The 18,108-nt window shown below is 32.0% G+C and overlaps 1 protein-coding gene across 28 annotated transcripts in view; it reads right to left on the bottom strand.

Moving 5' to 3' along the window:
• The window catches only part of Rbp6 (RNA-binding protein 6), a 456,688-nt gene that overhangs the window by 18,239 nt on the left and 420,341 nt on the right, over positions 1-18,108 (bottom strand). For all 28 annotated transcript variants that reach the window (XM_088224410.1, XM_088224415.1, XM_088224421.1 and 25 more), the window contains 2 exons: positions 2,911-2,995; positions 158-190 (listed from right to left, as the gene is read on the bottom strand). In XM_088224410.1, the coding sequence (XP_088080536.1) occupies positions 158-190; positions 2,911-2,995 (118 nt within the window). The remainder of the gene's footprint in view (positions 1-157; positions 191-2,910; positions 2,996-18,108) is intronic.

Below are 18,108 nucleotides of genomic sequence, written 5' to 3'. Positions count from 1 at the left end.
TTTGTGATGTTTCGCTCAATAAAATGAATGCTCTAAGAATTGAATATGTCTGTGGGTTAGCATATTTTTTATAACGCGTTATTAAAATATTGAAATTTGAACATGGGGTAAAGGTAATCGATTTGTGAAATAAAAGAATGTTCAACTATGTACTTACCGTCAGGAAGTGCTCCCAATGACCACATGAAATCTAGAAATACAAAACAAAAACGTTTTAATCGATTGTTCGAACCGGTCTTTGAGAATTTTGCTTTGAAACATTGCATTTTTACAAAATATTTAATTTTATTTGCGAAAACGCTAAAAAAACTACAGTGAGAAAATAATTTAAACTTTCAAACTAACCAAAACAAAAGTATTAAGTAAAATAATTACTACGCGGATACCACTCTCGCACATTCACACTTTAAAGGGAATATATTGAGTTGGAGTTGAAAAGGAGAGGATTTCATAGTTCGGTATGGGTCTCGACTATAAAACCTCGGATCGAGGACTATTCTATATCATTGATAAATGTCTATTACGTCATTTGTCTAATATCTACCAATAAATAAACCACAAAGATTTATGATCCATACGTTTACACATTTATTATATAATCTGGTAAGCATAGTAAACATATTAACTTTATTTATTGAAATACAAACATTTTTGGCTATTCTAAGTCATGATTATATCGATATGTTAAAAACGTTATCTATATTGAAAAAAATGCAGACAACTTCACTAAAATAATGTGCTTATCAAACGCTACGATATGTGTGTTATTTATATTTATTGGTTTCAGTTACTGTTAATTGCAAGACTGTTATGCTTATGTGACGAGGAAATGAAGACATTTTTGTTAAACTCATTTCGGCTCCAAATTCGAAAGGTTACAAGAATATAATAATAATGAGAGCGAGCTCTACGAGTGTAATGTTTTGTGAAATTGTCTGCACTTTTATATTGTAACTGACGTACCGTAAAGTCACCAAGGCAAACCATGAATATTTCTCATATTTATGTGCTATTATTTTAATGCTTTTATAAAAATGCATCGCGTATACTAACGCGTCTTTTGTTAACGACTTGAAGGAATTGTACGAAGATTTGTAACAGGGATTTACAAAAGACGAACGCATATTTTTTTGGAGAAAATAGCGTTATGTATTGTTTTAAAATACGCAATATATGGATCTTTACCTAAGTGCCAAGGTACGCCAGAAGAATATTCTTGTTTTACATAAATAGACGACTAGAGAATAAGTAAATATTATATTTTAAAGATGTACAAACACGAAAAGTTGAACAGTCCATAACACGTTAAAAGTGAAATTGATCCATTGTTAAATGCTCAACTGAACGTGTTTGATAATTCAGCAAAGAGTAAAATTCTATTTTCCTTAAATTTGATCTTATCTAGAATGTACTAGAACTAGAGTTCGTCTAAGACAAACTCGAAACGTTTAAAATAAAGGAACACTTTTGTCCCATCTAAGTTTCAAAAACACCCATCAAAGTTAATTATATATAGTATTTTACATTAGTTAAAAATAATACCTATACAAGGAGATTAAATAAAGTTGGCAACGCTATACCTTCCATGATCCAAAAGTTGTAGATCACCTAAAACTAGATGTAGGTACTAGTAAAAATAAGGCAGGATTTTAGTAAATATTCAATATTAAAATTATATATTGGTCAGTTGCTATAAGTGATAAAATTTAACTCAACTGATCTAAAAACATTAATCTCACTGTAGTTGATTAAGTTGACTAAACTAAGTAATAATGTTTCTATCTGAAAATAAATCTCGCTACTTGTGATGACCAAAACATTGATGAAATATTCCCAATCGAAATCGTATAATCAATCAAGTTATTATTTTATTTGGATAAGTTACTAATATTCGAACAGGTGAGTTTTCTGTAAACGAAAAGTTGCTACACCAGACAGTATCCTGAGGGGAATCTCAATAATATTCGATCACTTTTAATACTGGAGGCGACAAAAAAACATTTTCACGCCTGACCACAGCATAACAAATATTGTTACTGAACAACTCAATATTGTTTTGACCAAAATTGGACAGAATTTTGTAAGCGGTAGATGATAACACGATTTATTAATAAGGGATTCAGAAAATACGCTTGTAGGACATTTCTTACTCAATATTAATGCAAAGAAGTTTTGTTATGTTAATTCCGTTCTGATTCTCGACGGTAGTTTTAAAGTAAACAGTAAAATTTCTGGATAGAAATCCTGCAGGAACTCAAACTTATAAAGATAAATGTAGCTGAAAAAACAAACGAAACTGTTTATATTTTTCATTGACACATTATTATACCTAATCAAAAATCAAATTATTCGATAAATGTTAAAGGAACACATTAAAATAAATTTGAACACCTGTTTAAAAAACCACCACGAATTCGGTTGCTGATGAAAATAAAATAAAAATTGTTTTTGATGTTTTCATACCAATTTTGTTAGATATGGTTTATTAAAAAGTGTAGGGGGTAAACTCGATTTGATAAGCGCTATACGTCAGAAAGGAAGGTTAGAGTTGGTGGTGGTGGCCGGGCAATAACAGCGCGGGTCAGAGCAGCGGGGCGGCATAGTGCGCGGCGAGGTGCGCGGGCAGCGGGGCGGCGAGCGGTGCGCCCAGCGGGGCGGCCAGCGGCGCGTAGAGCGCGGCGTGCGCGTCTAGCCCGTGCGCGGCGAGCCCGTGCGCGGCAAGCCCGTGCGCGGCGAGTCCGTGCGCGGCTAGCCCGTGCGCGGCGAGCCCGTGCGCGCCCAGCAGCTCGGCCAGGCCGGGCGCGCGCGCGTGGCGCAGCGTGGCTAGCGCGGCCAGCGCGCGCCGGTAGGCCAGGGCGGGGGGCGGGGGATAGGGCGCGTAGCGCGGGGACGGCCCCGGGTTGGACTCACCGTAAGCGCCGCGGCCCGCGGCTCTCGTCTTGGCGAGGTTGGCGGGCAGCATCACTTCCTTTGGCTGCGCCTTCTTGCATTCCACCTGCAAAACATTACACCATTAGGATACTAATTTGCACTTCTGCATAACTTCTCATGCGTAATTAGAACATCTGGGAATTCACCGTGACTTGAACAGATGGTTCGTCTCTTACTTAGATAAAATACTACACTCAATTATAGGTGAGCGCAATGATCTGATGTCATCTTCATTATGTCTGGTGTACAACAGGGATCACACCTTGGGCCACCTCTATTTATTTTAATGCCTATTTTTATGATATTCAATCATGTCAAAATAATACCCTTACCTTCGATAAAAAAAGTACCTTAAATTTAGGTTTAGAGATGATTGTGCAAAATTACAACACCTTTATGCATTATCGAATTGCCGTGTTGAAAACAAACTTCATAAATGTTACAAAATATCTTTCACCCGAAATTAAAACTAAATTAAATATAACTAAATGTTCATTTAGAATATAATTAGAGAAATTAACGAAATACGTGACTTAGAAATTCTTTTGCACTCGAACTTCGTATGTCCCGGACATTGAACACTATTGGGGCCACAAAAGAGAAAGCCAAAACTAAAATGCATTTTCAATTTAATTTTTTTTTTTTCTGTTTTTATAATCTGTAATTTTCTTAACTTGGTTTTAGTTTTTGGAATTCAGACTGTTAGTTGCCTTTTTTAAAAAGGATTTATTAATTTTATTTTATTTATGAGTTAGTACTTTTTTTAATTTTTTTTTTATTACAGTATAGTATTATTATAATTATTACAATTTTTATTTTTTATTTTTTATTATTTATTTATTAAATGAAAACAACAGACATAACAAAAAATGTATATTTACAAATAAACCAAAATTATAGTTTTCTATACATTACTAAATACAATAAAAAATATGAAAAAAAGCGTTCATTGAAATAGCCACTCTGCATCATTCCACGCGTAAACAATAAATAAAATATTACAATAATAAAAAAATAATAAAAAGAAAAAAAAAGAAAAAGTTTTTTGTTTACTCGGACTTAAAAAACCATTCGCCGGCGGATCCATACGGAGTTATTATATTATAGAGTAAAGATAGTAAAATATATTTATATTTTGTATCTAGTGAAGCTGTTTTGAATATTTTCTTGCAATTTTTCATGTCAAACACTTATTTTGTTTTATTTTGTATTGCAAGTGTGCACTTTATTTTTTTTTCTAACAAACGCCGTATTTCAGCACTAAACTGAACTGAATACTGCATATTACACACAACATTCGTACGCCATTTTGAATATTGCACTGCTATTTGATCCCCTGTATAATTTATATAAATGTAGTATTGAGAGTGTTCAAAATAAATTCTTGAAACAAGTAGAATACAAATATTATTTGCATTTTTTCAATAATACAGCTATATAAAATTTCACACCTTTGATTCACTAACACACATAAGAGATATCTACTACCAGAACTCGCTTTATAAAATTGTAAACAATAAGTTTGATTCCCCAAAACTAATTGCTCCACTTGCTTTTCGTGTCCCCTCTAGATCAACTGGACAGTCTGATCTTTCCTAACCTACCATTAAAATTGATCATCGGAAACAATCTACCATCTCTCGTATATACGAAACATTAAACAAGAATTTTAATAGTCAAGATATATTTAGCACTCCAAAGAATTGGTTCAGAAAATAACTAACAAGCTTTATTGAGAATAATAGAGAACAGACGTTTTGTCTTTTTTAAAATTTAATTTTTTTATTTTTTCCCCTTCGTCTCTCGTCACCAAATCAAATGCAATTTTACTCTCCTACTTTTCTTCATTCATCCTCCACCTCTTCTCATCACTTTCCGTCTTTTCTCTTCCCTTTGTCTCCTTGTTCTGTCCCTATTTAATTGATTTATATTGTTAAATTAACCGATCATTTTTTTATTTTCGCCATTTGCTTTATTTTTTAAAGTTAAGTGAATACATATTATTGGATGGCAGGCTCTACTTTGTATTATTTTTCTTCATTAGTCTTTATGTGTATACTTCGAAATAAGCAAAATAATTTAAAAAACTAATGCCTTGTGAGGATTGTGCATTCCAGTATATCCGTAAAAAAGTTTAATTTAATAAAAAGACATAAATTGAATTTGACGCGTTACTAGTTAAAAAATAAAATCAAAACGAAAATTTAAATAACTCTTGAATAAAAGATACTTCGAGACTGAATAATGTATTTTCACCAATGATTGAATATTTGTACGTGTTTAAGAAAATAAACGATTGAGCACTTTATTTTTATGAATTTGTTGGAACATAGAAAGAAAACATTTTTGAGAAGAAAATTTTAAAGTATAGGCATCTACAACTCCCTAGGGAAGAATTTCAGCCAGTCTACTAACATTTGGGCATACTGAAAATATGGTTTATGTTCCGTTCTTTTTTTTTATAATTCTCATCCATTCTGTTTATCTATTTTTGATTTAAAAACTGTGTAATATTTAATATAACTTATCTCTTTACAAATTTTATACAACTAGTGAAGATATACTTAATGCAACAACGTTTTGAGTGTGCCTAAATGTTCAACCAATTCATCTACTAGGCAACCCTTGAAAATAATTTTCCAATTATTATACTTCTTAATTTACCAATTAGTAATTTCAACAATATTTTAAGTTTGTACAAATATTTGTTGACTGGCTGGATAGTTAGAGAGTTATTTATTTCTAAATTTGCCACAGCAGAGAGAGTTTTATGCGTTGCCTAGAATGCCTAGTATGTGAATTGGTTCAAGCGGATGAATCTCACTCACATGATAAAGGTTTCAGTTCTTTTACTTCACAAAAGTCAACAGATAAAAGAGTTGAGGAAATGTGGATGTCAAAACATAGGCAGAATGGTGAATGTTACACAGTGTGTAAAATGGCCACTTAAACCAGTCGATGAAAAAAAAAATATTCGGAATTTATTGTAATTTTAATTCTGCATTTTGTTTAGAGAATGTACCCCTGAATGTCCCCAGTCGGCGATTAAGATCGTACACAATATTTTATCTTCCAACCTTCATAATATAGTACACTTTAATGCATTATCACTGTGTTAAGATTGTATATTAATGTAGAAAGTAATGCTGATATTGATATCTTTAACCATACATTAAATAATTTTTGGAAAACTGTAACGCAATTTATAAAATCAAAAAGTCACTTATGTTAGTTAGTTAAAATAATTTGTAATAACCTGTAAGTAATAATTTATTGTAATAACTTTTATAACAATCATAGAATTCGATGAGGCTAGTCAATTTAAAAAAAATATATTATAAACTTTTTTTCTTTATTTGTGCATGCTGTGTTCACATATAATTGATAAACAATATCTAAAATAACAATTCGTGATTATTATACCAATGTCATATGTATTGTTTATTGTTTGTGAACCTTAATAAATAAATAAAATAAAATAAAATGACAGGTCATAAGCCCTGTAAATCCCTAGACTTCCATATTGCCTTCCCAAAAATGTTTTCCCTCTCTGTTGCAACAAACTTAGATGTATTTAAAATATAAGATAATTTAAAAAAAGCCCTTCAGGTACCCCAGTATCAGGTTATTTGAAAAATTTGAGATCTTAGATATAAGGCAATCATATATTCTTAGAATAATAATGTTTGTGAAAGCAAATTATACCAAATTCCCAAAGGAACACTCCCACACTACCAGAAGTCAAACTTGAAGATGGGTCATGGGGTCTATCACAAACTCTGAAATCGGGCAAAGAAATTTCAGGTGTCTGGGTCCCAAAATATTCAATATGTTACCCGAACATTGCAAAACCATGACCCGGATTCAATTAAAAATTTAAAAAAAAAAATGGTTACTGGGTTTAAGTCGAGAAAAATTGGAAAATTTACTCAAAATGCATTCTTAAATAATAAATTAATATTGTATAACTGTAAAGTAAATTAACTAGTAGGTATTATTTTTGCGTAAAAATGTCTGCCTTAAAACAGATTGTACCAAGTTAGGCAGACTAGACATGGTCCAGATAAATCTTTTACTTCTAAGTGTGTACGTAGTTGATAAAGTAATTGTTATTTTTGTCAATAAACCATGATTATTATGATTATTATTATTAATATTTTATAAAAGGCAATAAGTTGCGTCTAAAAATATTGATACAAATGCTTCCTTTTATTTTCCTACACTTTGGACACAGTATAGATAATATATTTATGATATCAATTTACGAATGAATAAACATATTGATGCTATTACAATAAAGTAATAATAATTGTTTTTGGAAGGATTTGATTGTCTTTACTCCTACACGAAGCAAGTTTTAATCGAACAATTTGCGAGGCGCGCTAAAGTAGTCGGATTAATATTAGAACCGGAGTTACAGCTACGTTCTAGTTTCTTATCATTTACACGTTTCATTAAGTGTAAGACACATTGATAAATTAGTTGAATACCGCAAGTGGAGGCTGGCTCAGTAGCTCCGTGGCTCCATACTAGTCCCGAGTAGGGAGACGCGAGATTTGCGGGATTTGCTAGTCGCGACACAAGTCTATTAGTCAAGAAACCCTTTATCAAAGCCATTGCGCAACTCACCCCGATAAATTTAATCAGTTCGACGAGGAATTTAATATAAGAGTTTATTCAATATATCGTTTTGCATTACGGCGCCTGTTTACTTAAACACCGCTATTCCTAAAGTAACATTCGAGAAAAACTTTATTTTCCTTTTGCTTCATAAAAAGACAAAGAATCATAAAGAAATAAGAAACAAAAAAAACCTATCCATTGTGAGCTAGTTCCTATAGGAAAAATGACGAAAAGATATGATAGCGGAGGCCTTTATATATCTCCCCAATACATGCACACCACCTCAACTTGTGTTGAGCGTACTTTGATGTGTCTCGCTGGTAACATGCGAATTCATTTCTATGAGCCCGAAGCTTTGAGTTAAAACTATGAGGGAGCCGTGTATCAAAGCGAATCTTGAAGCGAGAAGGCGCGTGTACCGCCTCCAATTTGTCAATGCCTATACTAAAAGCCGAACAAATGAAAGCCCCGCGCGAACAGTGCTGCGCCTAAATTGAAATGCTTTAAGCGCCTAAGTTCATAAAAGAACGGTCCTACCGACAACGTAAGAAAGCTTTCCTGGCACTTTTCAATTCGAGCCGTGGCTCGCCTCGGGTACTGGGCGAGTACAAAAACAGCGAACAAACGAGCACATTTCTGCAGTGATACGTAAATAGTATCTCCATCTTTCCCGCGTGAGAATGTAACTGCGAGGGCCGGAAAACTTCCGACAAAAAATAGAAAACGGAATCCTTGTCTGCGCTTAAAAATTCAGCTTCTTTTCGAACGCTTTGAAATCACCCTAAAATTTCTCAATTCCTCTAATGTTTTTCCTTTGTATCTCGGAGGATGGCGTGTTCGTTAGCGAATTCGAGCGATACAGCACCTTAAGCCTTTTACGAACAGATTCAAGTTTTAATAGGCTCTTTATTTTTATTAGTCGAGATTTAAATAAAATAAAAGTACCGTATTAAAGTAAATTTTTTCAATGGCGGCAGAGGAATTTAAATTTTATTCTTAATAAAAAAGGCACGACTTTCGTTTTTCTTTTATGAAATACTTGTATGATAATTTTTCTTTCTAGTTATTGAACTGAAGAAGGTAAAAGAATACCTCGATTCCACCTTCCATTATCTTGTAGTGTAAGGGGCGGGTGCCCGTTGCTGACTGGTTGCTTTACATAAATCCGTTCACGGCTCTGTATTATTCCCTCGCGAAATTTCGTGAAATATGAAAAGTATTTCAAAATATAACGCCGGGAAAATACGTAATGTCTTGTTCACCTCATTCGCACTTTCGGTGAAGAGCTTCAATACCCGATGGGAAAATTTTAGGTCGTATTCGTACGGAAAAACAGTGGATTCGTATGCATAGTCTGGTATGACACAGTATACCTAAACATTCACTACACTAGACTTTTGGAGAACTAAATGGTCTTCCAGTAGGGATTATACATTTTAAAATGGCTATAATGGCATTGCAACACTGCATATTTATGTTGTATCATTCCTTATGTCATTTGTGTTCAGTATAGTATGCCATTTAATCATGGAAAGATACACGCTTCGACAACGTTTAGAAATTATTAAATTGTTTGATCAAAATCAGTATTTATATTTGGATACTGGATACTGAAAGAAATTTAACTATAATTCATGGACGACATTATTCAGTTAATCGACCCACACTATTCGTCGTATTGTAGACAAATTTGAAAATGAATTATCTTTACACGATACAAAAGTAAGTACCAGTACGACAAAGAAATGCACGTACACAAGAGAATATTGATGAAGTAGCAGCAAAGTGTAAGAGATAATCCAAATTTATCGATTGAACGTCGTCCGCAAGAATGAAATCTTTCTCAAACAACAACATGGGGAATTTTAAGAAAAAAATGAGTTTACACCCTTACAAAATTCAATCGGTTCAAGAATTAAATCCAGCAGACCACCACCAACGTCGTTTATTTGCTGATTTTGCTTTAGTACAAATCAATGCAGATCCATTTTTTACCGTTCATTGATTTTAAGTGATGAAGCTCATTTTTAGTCAAACGGTTATGTAAACAAACAGAATTGCAGAATTTGGAAAAACGTGTTATTGGTGAAACAACACCGAATCAATGTGAAAAAGTGATGGAAAATTGGGTTGACAGAGCGGTATGTACAGAGAAGTCGTGGTGCTCACATGAGCGATATTATTTTTCATACTTAATGGCATAATGTAATCCTTCAAATAAAAAAAATGTGTCTTACAGAATAATTTAGGTGTTTTTTAAATTTTAAAATTGTATCACTCTTAAATGAAAGACCCTTTAAATAATTGTAAGAAGGGTAAGACATTGGACGATTTTTAGTGTAATGTAATGTGTAATGCAATTTTTTTAGAGAGTTCATAAGCAGCATAAATGAAATCATATTGAAAGAGCTCAAAATTAAAAAAAATATATATCGGTGGCTAAAATCTTTTAAATCTATAAAAAAACAAAAATATTGTATAATGGCGATGAATTTGCTAATTATAATTCTAACAATGTCGGCTTCGTGGTGTAGTGGTCAGCGCGTTTGCTTACCATGCAAGAGGTCTCGGGTTCGATTCCGGACATGGTTGACATGAAATATTTATTTTAAAAATTTGTTTTTTCACTAGAATACTTCTTAGTCCCTGGACTTGCACTTGAAGCGTAAGACTGGTCATCTTAACCTCATGTAACAAAAATTATATGGATACGCTGCAATTTGTGTACTAATGCAGTGCTCTATGGACCATTCGGTGCGGAAAGGGAATGGTGATGATGGTGAATCCTAGCAGTACGCTTTCTTATTGAAAGATTATCAACAAAAAAAAACAGTAATATTTAATTATTTTTTTTGTACATTGACCACCAACATTTTTATAGTAAGAATTGACTTGAAGTAAAAAAAAAATATCGTAAACTTAAAAATATTTTTAAAACGTTATAGATTATTACTGAATAAACTCCTCAGGGGTTATCCCCGAAAAACATAAATTAACGAAAGGAAGAAACGACGAAATATTAACGTTAAGTTAAAATTAGAATAGTGAATGTTACGCAGTGTCAATAGGTCGTAAGCCCAGTAATTTTTTTAGACATCTAAATATCTATACCCTTTTTAAAAAAAAAAAATATGTGGATATTAACCAAAAAATGTATTTAATTTTACTATCTTAGCATAAATGTGATATTGACAAATGTGACGTGAGTTGAGATGTTTTATCTGCCTTTAAATAAATTGAGAAAGTGGGGTACCTACTTCACGTCTCGAGGATGAGATAGTACGTTTATCAGTAAGGGTGAGAGAGGCACTCTCCGTGTTAGCGTTGGCGCATTCTGCTCCAATCGGGCGGGAAAATCGCTTGTTATAGAGTCTACGTGAGGCAACAGACGTTTATTATTTATGCAGGAAAGTAACCAAAATGCTTTTAATATTCTCCCTCCGTGGCGCCACTTTTTGGTAGCTTTTAAATATAATATTGCATTTAGTTCTACTCGGAAACGGAAACGAAACAGAAGCGATTGGGCGCGTACTTGATACCCGAAGTTTAAACTTTGTAAATTGAATTAACTCCGAATAATAAATCTTGAATTTGGAACTTTACACGTCTATTCGAAAACAGTGATGTTTATTTATTATATTTACGGTCTAAGCCAATTATAATACTTTAAGGGAGAAACATATAACCGTTTTCCCGTAGGGGTAAGAAAAGAGAATGGACCACCACACACGTCTATCCTGGCATACATTTCTAGCTTCTTCCTCATTCATGAATCTTGTTTTACATGCTCTTCGGTTCTGCCTGATATGACCAGACTTAAGATTTTGGTTTATCTGATCATGCCACGTCTTCCTTGATCGTTTTCGTCTCACGTTACTGTTCATTTTCGCCATATATACTTGTTTTACAACTCTTTCGTCGTCCATTCGTTCTACGTGACCAAAGCATCTCAGAGACCCTTTCTTAATCTTATCAATTATACTTGACTCAGATTTACACTCTTGCCTGATTTCATCATTCGTAACCCTATCATACATTGATTTCTCACACATTTGTCTATGAAATCGCATTTCGACCACGTTCACCCAGCTATCATCCTTCCTCTGCCAGTTTCATGTTTAACTTCCATACATAAGTGTAGGGACTAAAACTCCGTTCAATTTGTTGCCCGCATTCACTCTCCTTTCAACATCTTTTTCTACTCTTCCATCTCTTGAAAATATGCTTCCTAAAATGCTTAGAGAAGGTCACTTTTTTATTTTTTTTATTTTACAGAAACAAACAGTCAACAATGATATAATTACATACAAAAGATTCCGTTGAAAGACAGACCAGCGATGTTTTAAAATAAAAATCAAAAATATTAAATTGTGGTGCGATGAAGGGTATGTTTGTGTGTATTTGTATGAGAATAAGTGTAGAGGTGTGTTTGTGTGTATTTGTTTAGGAGTAAGCTTATTTATCATTAGATAGCAAGTGGGAGCGAATCGCAGCCAGAAAAAATGAGTCTTAATTTATTTTTAAATAAATTAAGAGGCATTTTAAATATATCGATAGATGAAAAAAAAGCATTATAGTTTGAGCAAGAACGATAGAGGAAAGAGTGTTGTGCATAGTTAGTGCTACAGACTGGCGGATGGAATAAATACTTATTTCTTATCACCCGAAAGGGGACATTAAGATTTATTTTGGAGAGAAGGTTAAAATAGTCTGCTTTGATATATAAGTTAGGGCATCTACAGAACTTATCGAGAGTTTCAAACACCTGGGAGTATATGTTACAGAAAATGGCAACTTTAAAAAATAACTGGGAGTGCGGTTAGGATTAGCAGGCGCCACATTAACAGTATGAAGGTTGTCTGGAGATTGGATATTTACTCAGCGAAAACCAAATGCCGTGAATTCTGAGAATAGGTGTCTCAGAAGAATCTTAGGTGTGCGGTGGTTTGACTTTGTGAGGAATGATGTAATAAGAGAACGGACGCAGCAAACTCCGGTGACAACTGTCGTCAAGCGGAGGCGATACGGTTGGCTAGGCCATATACTGCGGATGCCTTCTGAGAGCCTTAACCACGCTTGCCTACTTTACAAGGCATCAGGTTCTTGACGTCCTGGACGTCCACTTCTGACAGTTTGCTGGCAGTTTATGTCAGAACTTCGGGACGAGAACTCGCAATGAATCGTTACGTAACTTTAATAATTTTATTACGAAACTAGCAATTATTTTAAAAATGATTTATTTTGATTCTTTATCGTATTTTTTTACGTGTATATGATATCGAAATTAAAAGTGACATTTATAATAGCTTCATATGACCTATAACCTATAACCTACTTCCACTATCTATTAAAGCAATTAGTAATGAGAAAATGTTTAAAAAGGCTTTAAAAAAATGGATAGTGGAGCTAGGTAGAAGTAAAAATGGATTGTCTCATTCGCCCATACCAATACTGAATGAACTGCTCCACAACTGTATAGCTTATGTTAGGTTTTTGTTATTTTCATTGTGAGTTTTGTAATATAAATAATATAGATGTACATAAATACCTTGTTTTTAAAACTGTCTGAATATTTGTTAATTATGTTTGTTTTTTTAAGTTAGTCTTCTTTGTTTATTCTGAAATGTAATTTAAAAAAACTAATTGTTAAGTGTCCTCGGCACGGGAAACCCCAGTGAGGTCACATTATTTTTATTATTAATTATAGTTTGTAAGCGAAAAATATGAATAAATTAAAAAAAAAAAAACAATATCTGAATCGAAAACGCACGTTTCCTGTTTTCGATCTATTGATTCTATTATTTCTTAAACATGTTTTTGCTTAAGTAAGATTTTATACATTTTTAGAATCAGAAGCTGAAGAAGAAGCAAATCTTACATTGTATGTGTAAAAAGCTTTCGTTGAGAAGTACAAATCAGGAGTTTATTTTATTTTTACCTGCAATAGTGTCAAGTGAGGAAAAGACTATTTGTTACAGAATCAGTTGTAAAGAATATACTAAAACATGTTACTTTAAAAGTTGTCCAGTTTCTCTCAAAGGACGAATTCACAAATGGGTCTTTTCAAGACAGTATTCACCTAACAATAAATAAGTCAGAATTACGACGTGCGATGTTTGTATGTTTCTTGTATATTACATAAAATATACACTCATAATAATTCACAATTTTATTGAAATTTATTTCTCTGTTATAAAAAAAATAATTTTAGTATGAAGAAAATATGTGTCAAGGTTGAAGGAACTAAGTTTCGGAAGGTGTTGGGATGAAGAGGGAGGTAGGCATTACTTACTAATATACGTTTAGTGTTCGTAAAGATTAATAGCCCTCTGTGAAGGTTCGTTATAATAACTCTGTAAAATGGTGACGGTGGCGATGGCGCAAAAGGGTTGACAATATTTCCAACATAAATTATTTTTTAAAAACAGTTTTGTATTTAAATAAAAGCAAACAGTGTAGGTTGGTACAAATAACATTTTGTTGATGTAATCGATATATTTGGTAAATAATTAAAACATGTTTTTTTTAATCAAACATTTTAAAACACAAAAAAACTTTTTTTTTTTTTCTTAAATTTCATAAAAAGTACATATTTTTGTAAAATTCTAAACAAATATACTTTTACACATCTAGTAAATGTTATCACTGTAACTCTCCAAAAAAAGAGACTAACTCTTGTGCTTGGAGAGTGACTTACACCGCTTTAGTTGTTTATTTATAAGAGTTTAAATAATTATACATACGAGTACGGAAAAAAACAAAATAAAACCATAAGATGCATAAAGAAAAAAACATAAAACAATATTACATTCATACTAATAAAAAATTAATGTTGTTTTTACAAGAGTTCAAAAAAAATCTTTAGATTAACCTTAAATTTATTTATTGATTTATTATTTTTAATAGTTTTTAGTTCATTAGGAAGATTTTTATAACTTTTTACACCTTTGGAGACAAAGCTATTTTGACCATGACTTGTATAGAATTAAGGCATTTTAATATTATGTTGGTATCTCAGCGACTTATTTATTTCAAATTCTTTAATTTTCTTTTTTATATATTTGTATAATAGAATTTATTTTATAAAGAGTGTCTACTGTATGAACCTTAAATATTTTTTATAGACTTTCCGTATTGAATGTTTAAAATTACTTAAAACTTGTCGAGACACTTCTAGTCTAAAGTGCACTGAATGTATTTTTTTATTTTTTATTACTATTGAATTTAGGTAAAAGATACAAATATGTTTGAAAATGGAATAAAAATTCGTACTAAGCATCGTCATATTAATATACACATAGACGCGCCGTGAGCTCTCAAAAATGATGACACTAAACTGATGCCCAAACGCTCAGCGATGCCCAGCGCGTATTTAGTTGATCTTTGACCGCCAGCCGGGTGTGGCGGGAGCTTGGTGTTTAGCATCGAAACCAAAATGCCTGCTTGTGTCGTTGGGATAAACACTACAAAAAGGATGGTGTCACTTTTCATTGGGTAGTATTTGTTTAAAAGTGATTAACAAAGATTCCAAAAATTAATATTCAAATATAAGTATTATTTAATTGAAATATTTAACTTCGCCTGGCGACACAAAATTAAAACACTTTTTTTCTACCAGGGATGCACTGGTAAGAATAGGTTTTAAAAATAAAATAAATGTGAGTTTATATTATTTTAGCATTCCCCTACATACAGTTAAAATAAATAAATGAGTAGAAATTGAATTTGAGGAAATAATCTGATTGGGTTCCATAGAAAATGAATCTTCTTTCGAAACATTTAAATACATTTTGTTTTATAAACCGAAAATTGGTATTTAGTTTTTGTAGTAGATGCATTCTAGTCGAATGCACCCCTTGTTTAAATGAACAAACTCTGTAACTATGGGTACGTTTTCCTATGGGTTATATGTTGTACTATGGGTACGTTTTCGTGTTACTACTATTTCGAATATTTTACTCTATATGGCGCGGCGCGTCTTTTTGTATTAAGAGATCGATGTTATTAGGAGGCAAGGAGAATTAGGCTGTTTGTTTATTGTTTGAAAATCGTTTTTTAACTATAGCTAATGATTAAACAATAAAAACGGGCCTAAATGAATGTACTAAAAGCTTCACTCAAATAATTACAAAACATTTATATACGAGAACTACCTATTTAATGTTTTCAAATGTGTAAAATGAGCTATTAAGTTTGTCTATGGGATTTTTAAGGTATCTTTGTAAATATGTAGGCCGTGGTGTTTGATAAATATTGTATTTTTATCTATTTCATGTATCAAATATCTATACTAAAAATGATTCAGCTCTTTTACTTAACAATAATCAACAAATAAAATATTAAATACATAATATGTACACATAATGTGTAAAATGGTTATTTTTATACGTTTTATTAATGATTTTTGAGTTGTTTGTTTCATGTTCATCAGTTGTTTGCATATAAATATGTCACGTGTTATTTTTAAATGACGTTCTTGTTGTACTATAATGTAATTGTTGTATTTTATAATTATTTTTTATTTTATTTTATTTATTCATATTTTTCGCTTACAAACTATAAATTAATAATAAAAATAATGTGACCTCACTGGGGTTTCCCGTGCCGAGGACACTTAACAATTTAGTTTTTTTTTTATTACATTTGAGAATAAACAAAGAAGACTCACTTAAAAAACAAACATAATTAAACAAATATTCAGACAGTTTTAAAAACAAGGTATTTATATACATCTATATTATTTATATTACAAAACACTACAAAACACACAATGAAAACAACAAAAACCTAGCAATAGCCATACAGTTGTGGAGCAGTTGATTCAGCATTGGTATGGGCGAATGAGACAATCCATTTTACTTCTACCTAGCTCCACTATCCATTTTTTTATAGCCTTTTTAAACATTTTCTCATTACTAATTGCTTTAATAGATAGTGGAAGTAGGTTATAGATTTTAATTGAATAATACTCAAAATCCCTTTGTCTGAAAGTGGTATTAGTTTGTATTTGTTTAAGTTGTTTATGTGTTGAGGATCTAGTGATTATATTATTTGTATGTGATGTATTGTGGGGGTTATGTCTTTCATTTGAGTAAGAGTAGTGTTTGAATCTATAAGTGAGTATTGTTTTAGCGTATAATTGTTTTGGTGTCATAAGTTGTGATTTATGGAATATTTCTTCAGTGGATGTCTGTATCGGGACTCTGAGTATTATTTTAATGATGGATTTTTGTGCAACCAATACACTATTTAGAACTGTGTCACTCGCACCACCCCAACCGATTATACCGTACTCCAAAATTGATTGGCACAATGCAAAATAAATCTTTAAAAGTTCCTGTACATTAATTATATTTCGAATTGTTTTGAATAAATACGTTAATTTCTTAAGTTTATTAGTAACATTTTCAATCTGCTGTTTCCACTTTAAATTTATATCAATAATAACTCCTAAGTATTTGACATTGTCTGTCCTATCCAGTATTGGGCAATTACAATGAGCACTTTGAGGACAATTATTATTATGTAGTTTGATGTTAAAAACAGCATTTTGTGAATAGGTTCGAGAACTGATTTGAAATGGAATGAAGTTAGTTTTAGATTTATTAAGAGTTAAGTAATTAGTATCTAGCCATGCCTTTACTATATTCAGATATCTTTCGGATTTTTCGTATGTTTCCTTCCATGTCTTATCTTTGAATAATAGAACGGTGTCATCAGCAAAACTTATAACAGAACCATCAATGTTTAAATGGCACAGATCATTTATGTATATTAAGAATAAGATTGGTCCTAGAATACTACCTTGAGGTACTCCGTAGGTAATATTGGTTTGGTCACTTATTTTATTATTTATTTTGACAACTTGTTTTCTGTCGTGCATATAACTTTGAAATAATTTTAGTTCTTTATTGTCGATGCCTATTCCTCTAAGTTTTTGGAAAAGTGTAACATGATTTATAGTATCAAATGCTTTAGATAGATCGAGAAAGATACCAATACATTTATCACCTCTATCCAAATGGGTAGTTATAAACTGGATCATTTTTGCTATTGCATCTGTTGTTCCTTTTTTTTCTCGAAAGCCGAATTGATTTTCTGACAAAATGTTATTATTTTCTAGATATGTAGATAATTGAAGTTTGATAACTTTTTCAATAATTTTTGAAAATGTATTTAATATAGTTATGGGTCTATAGTTAATTATGTCTAATTTATTTCCGTTCTTATATACGGGTATTACGGATCCTAATTTTAAACTATTTGGAAAGGTGCTTTCTTCTATGGTTTTATTAATAAGGAAGCAAAGTGGCTTCAATATATTATTGCATATGGTTTTAACAGTTTTCATTGTAATTTCGTCAGTACCTGAAGAGCTACTAGCCTTCATAGAATTAATGATGATTTTGATTTCGTCTTCAGTCGTTGGAGAGATTTTAAATACTGATTTAGATTTGGTGGTACTAGCAAAGGCTAAATGGGTACCAGGTCTATCAATTTTTTCTGCCAAATTGGATCCAACTTTGGCGAAGTAATTATTTATAAAATTGAGTA

This window comes from Micrasema longulum, unplaced genomic scaffold (assembly GCF_059751315.1).
Source record: "Micrasema longulum isolate JH-2025_06_02 unplaced genomic scaffold, ASM5975131v1 h1tg000283l, whole genome shotgun sequence".
Lineage (NCBI taxonomy): Eukaryota > Metazoa > Arthropoda > Insecta > Trichoptera > Brachycentridae > Micrasema > Micrasema longulum.
This window is presented reverse-complemented; position numbering and strand designations above follow the sequence as displayed.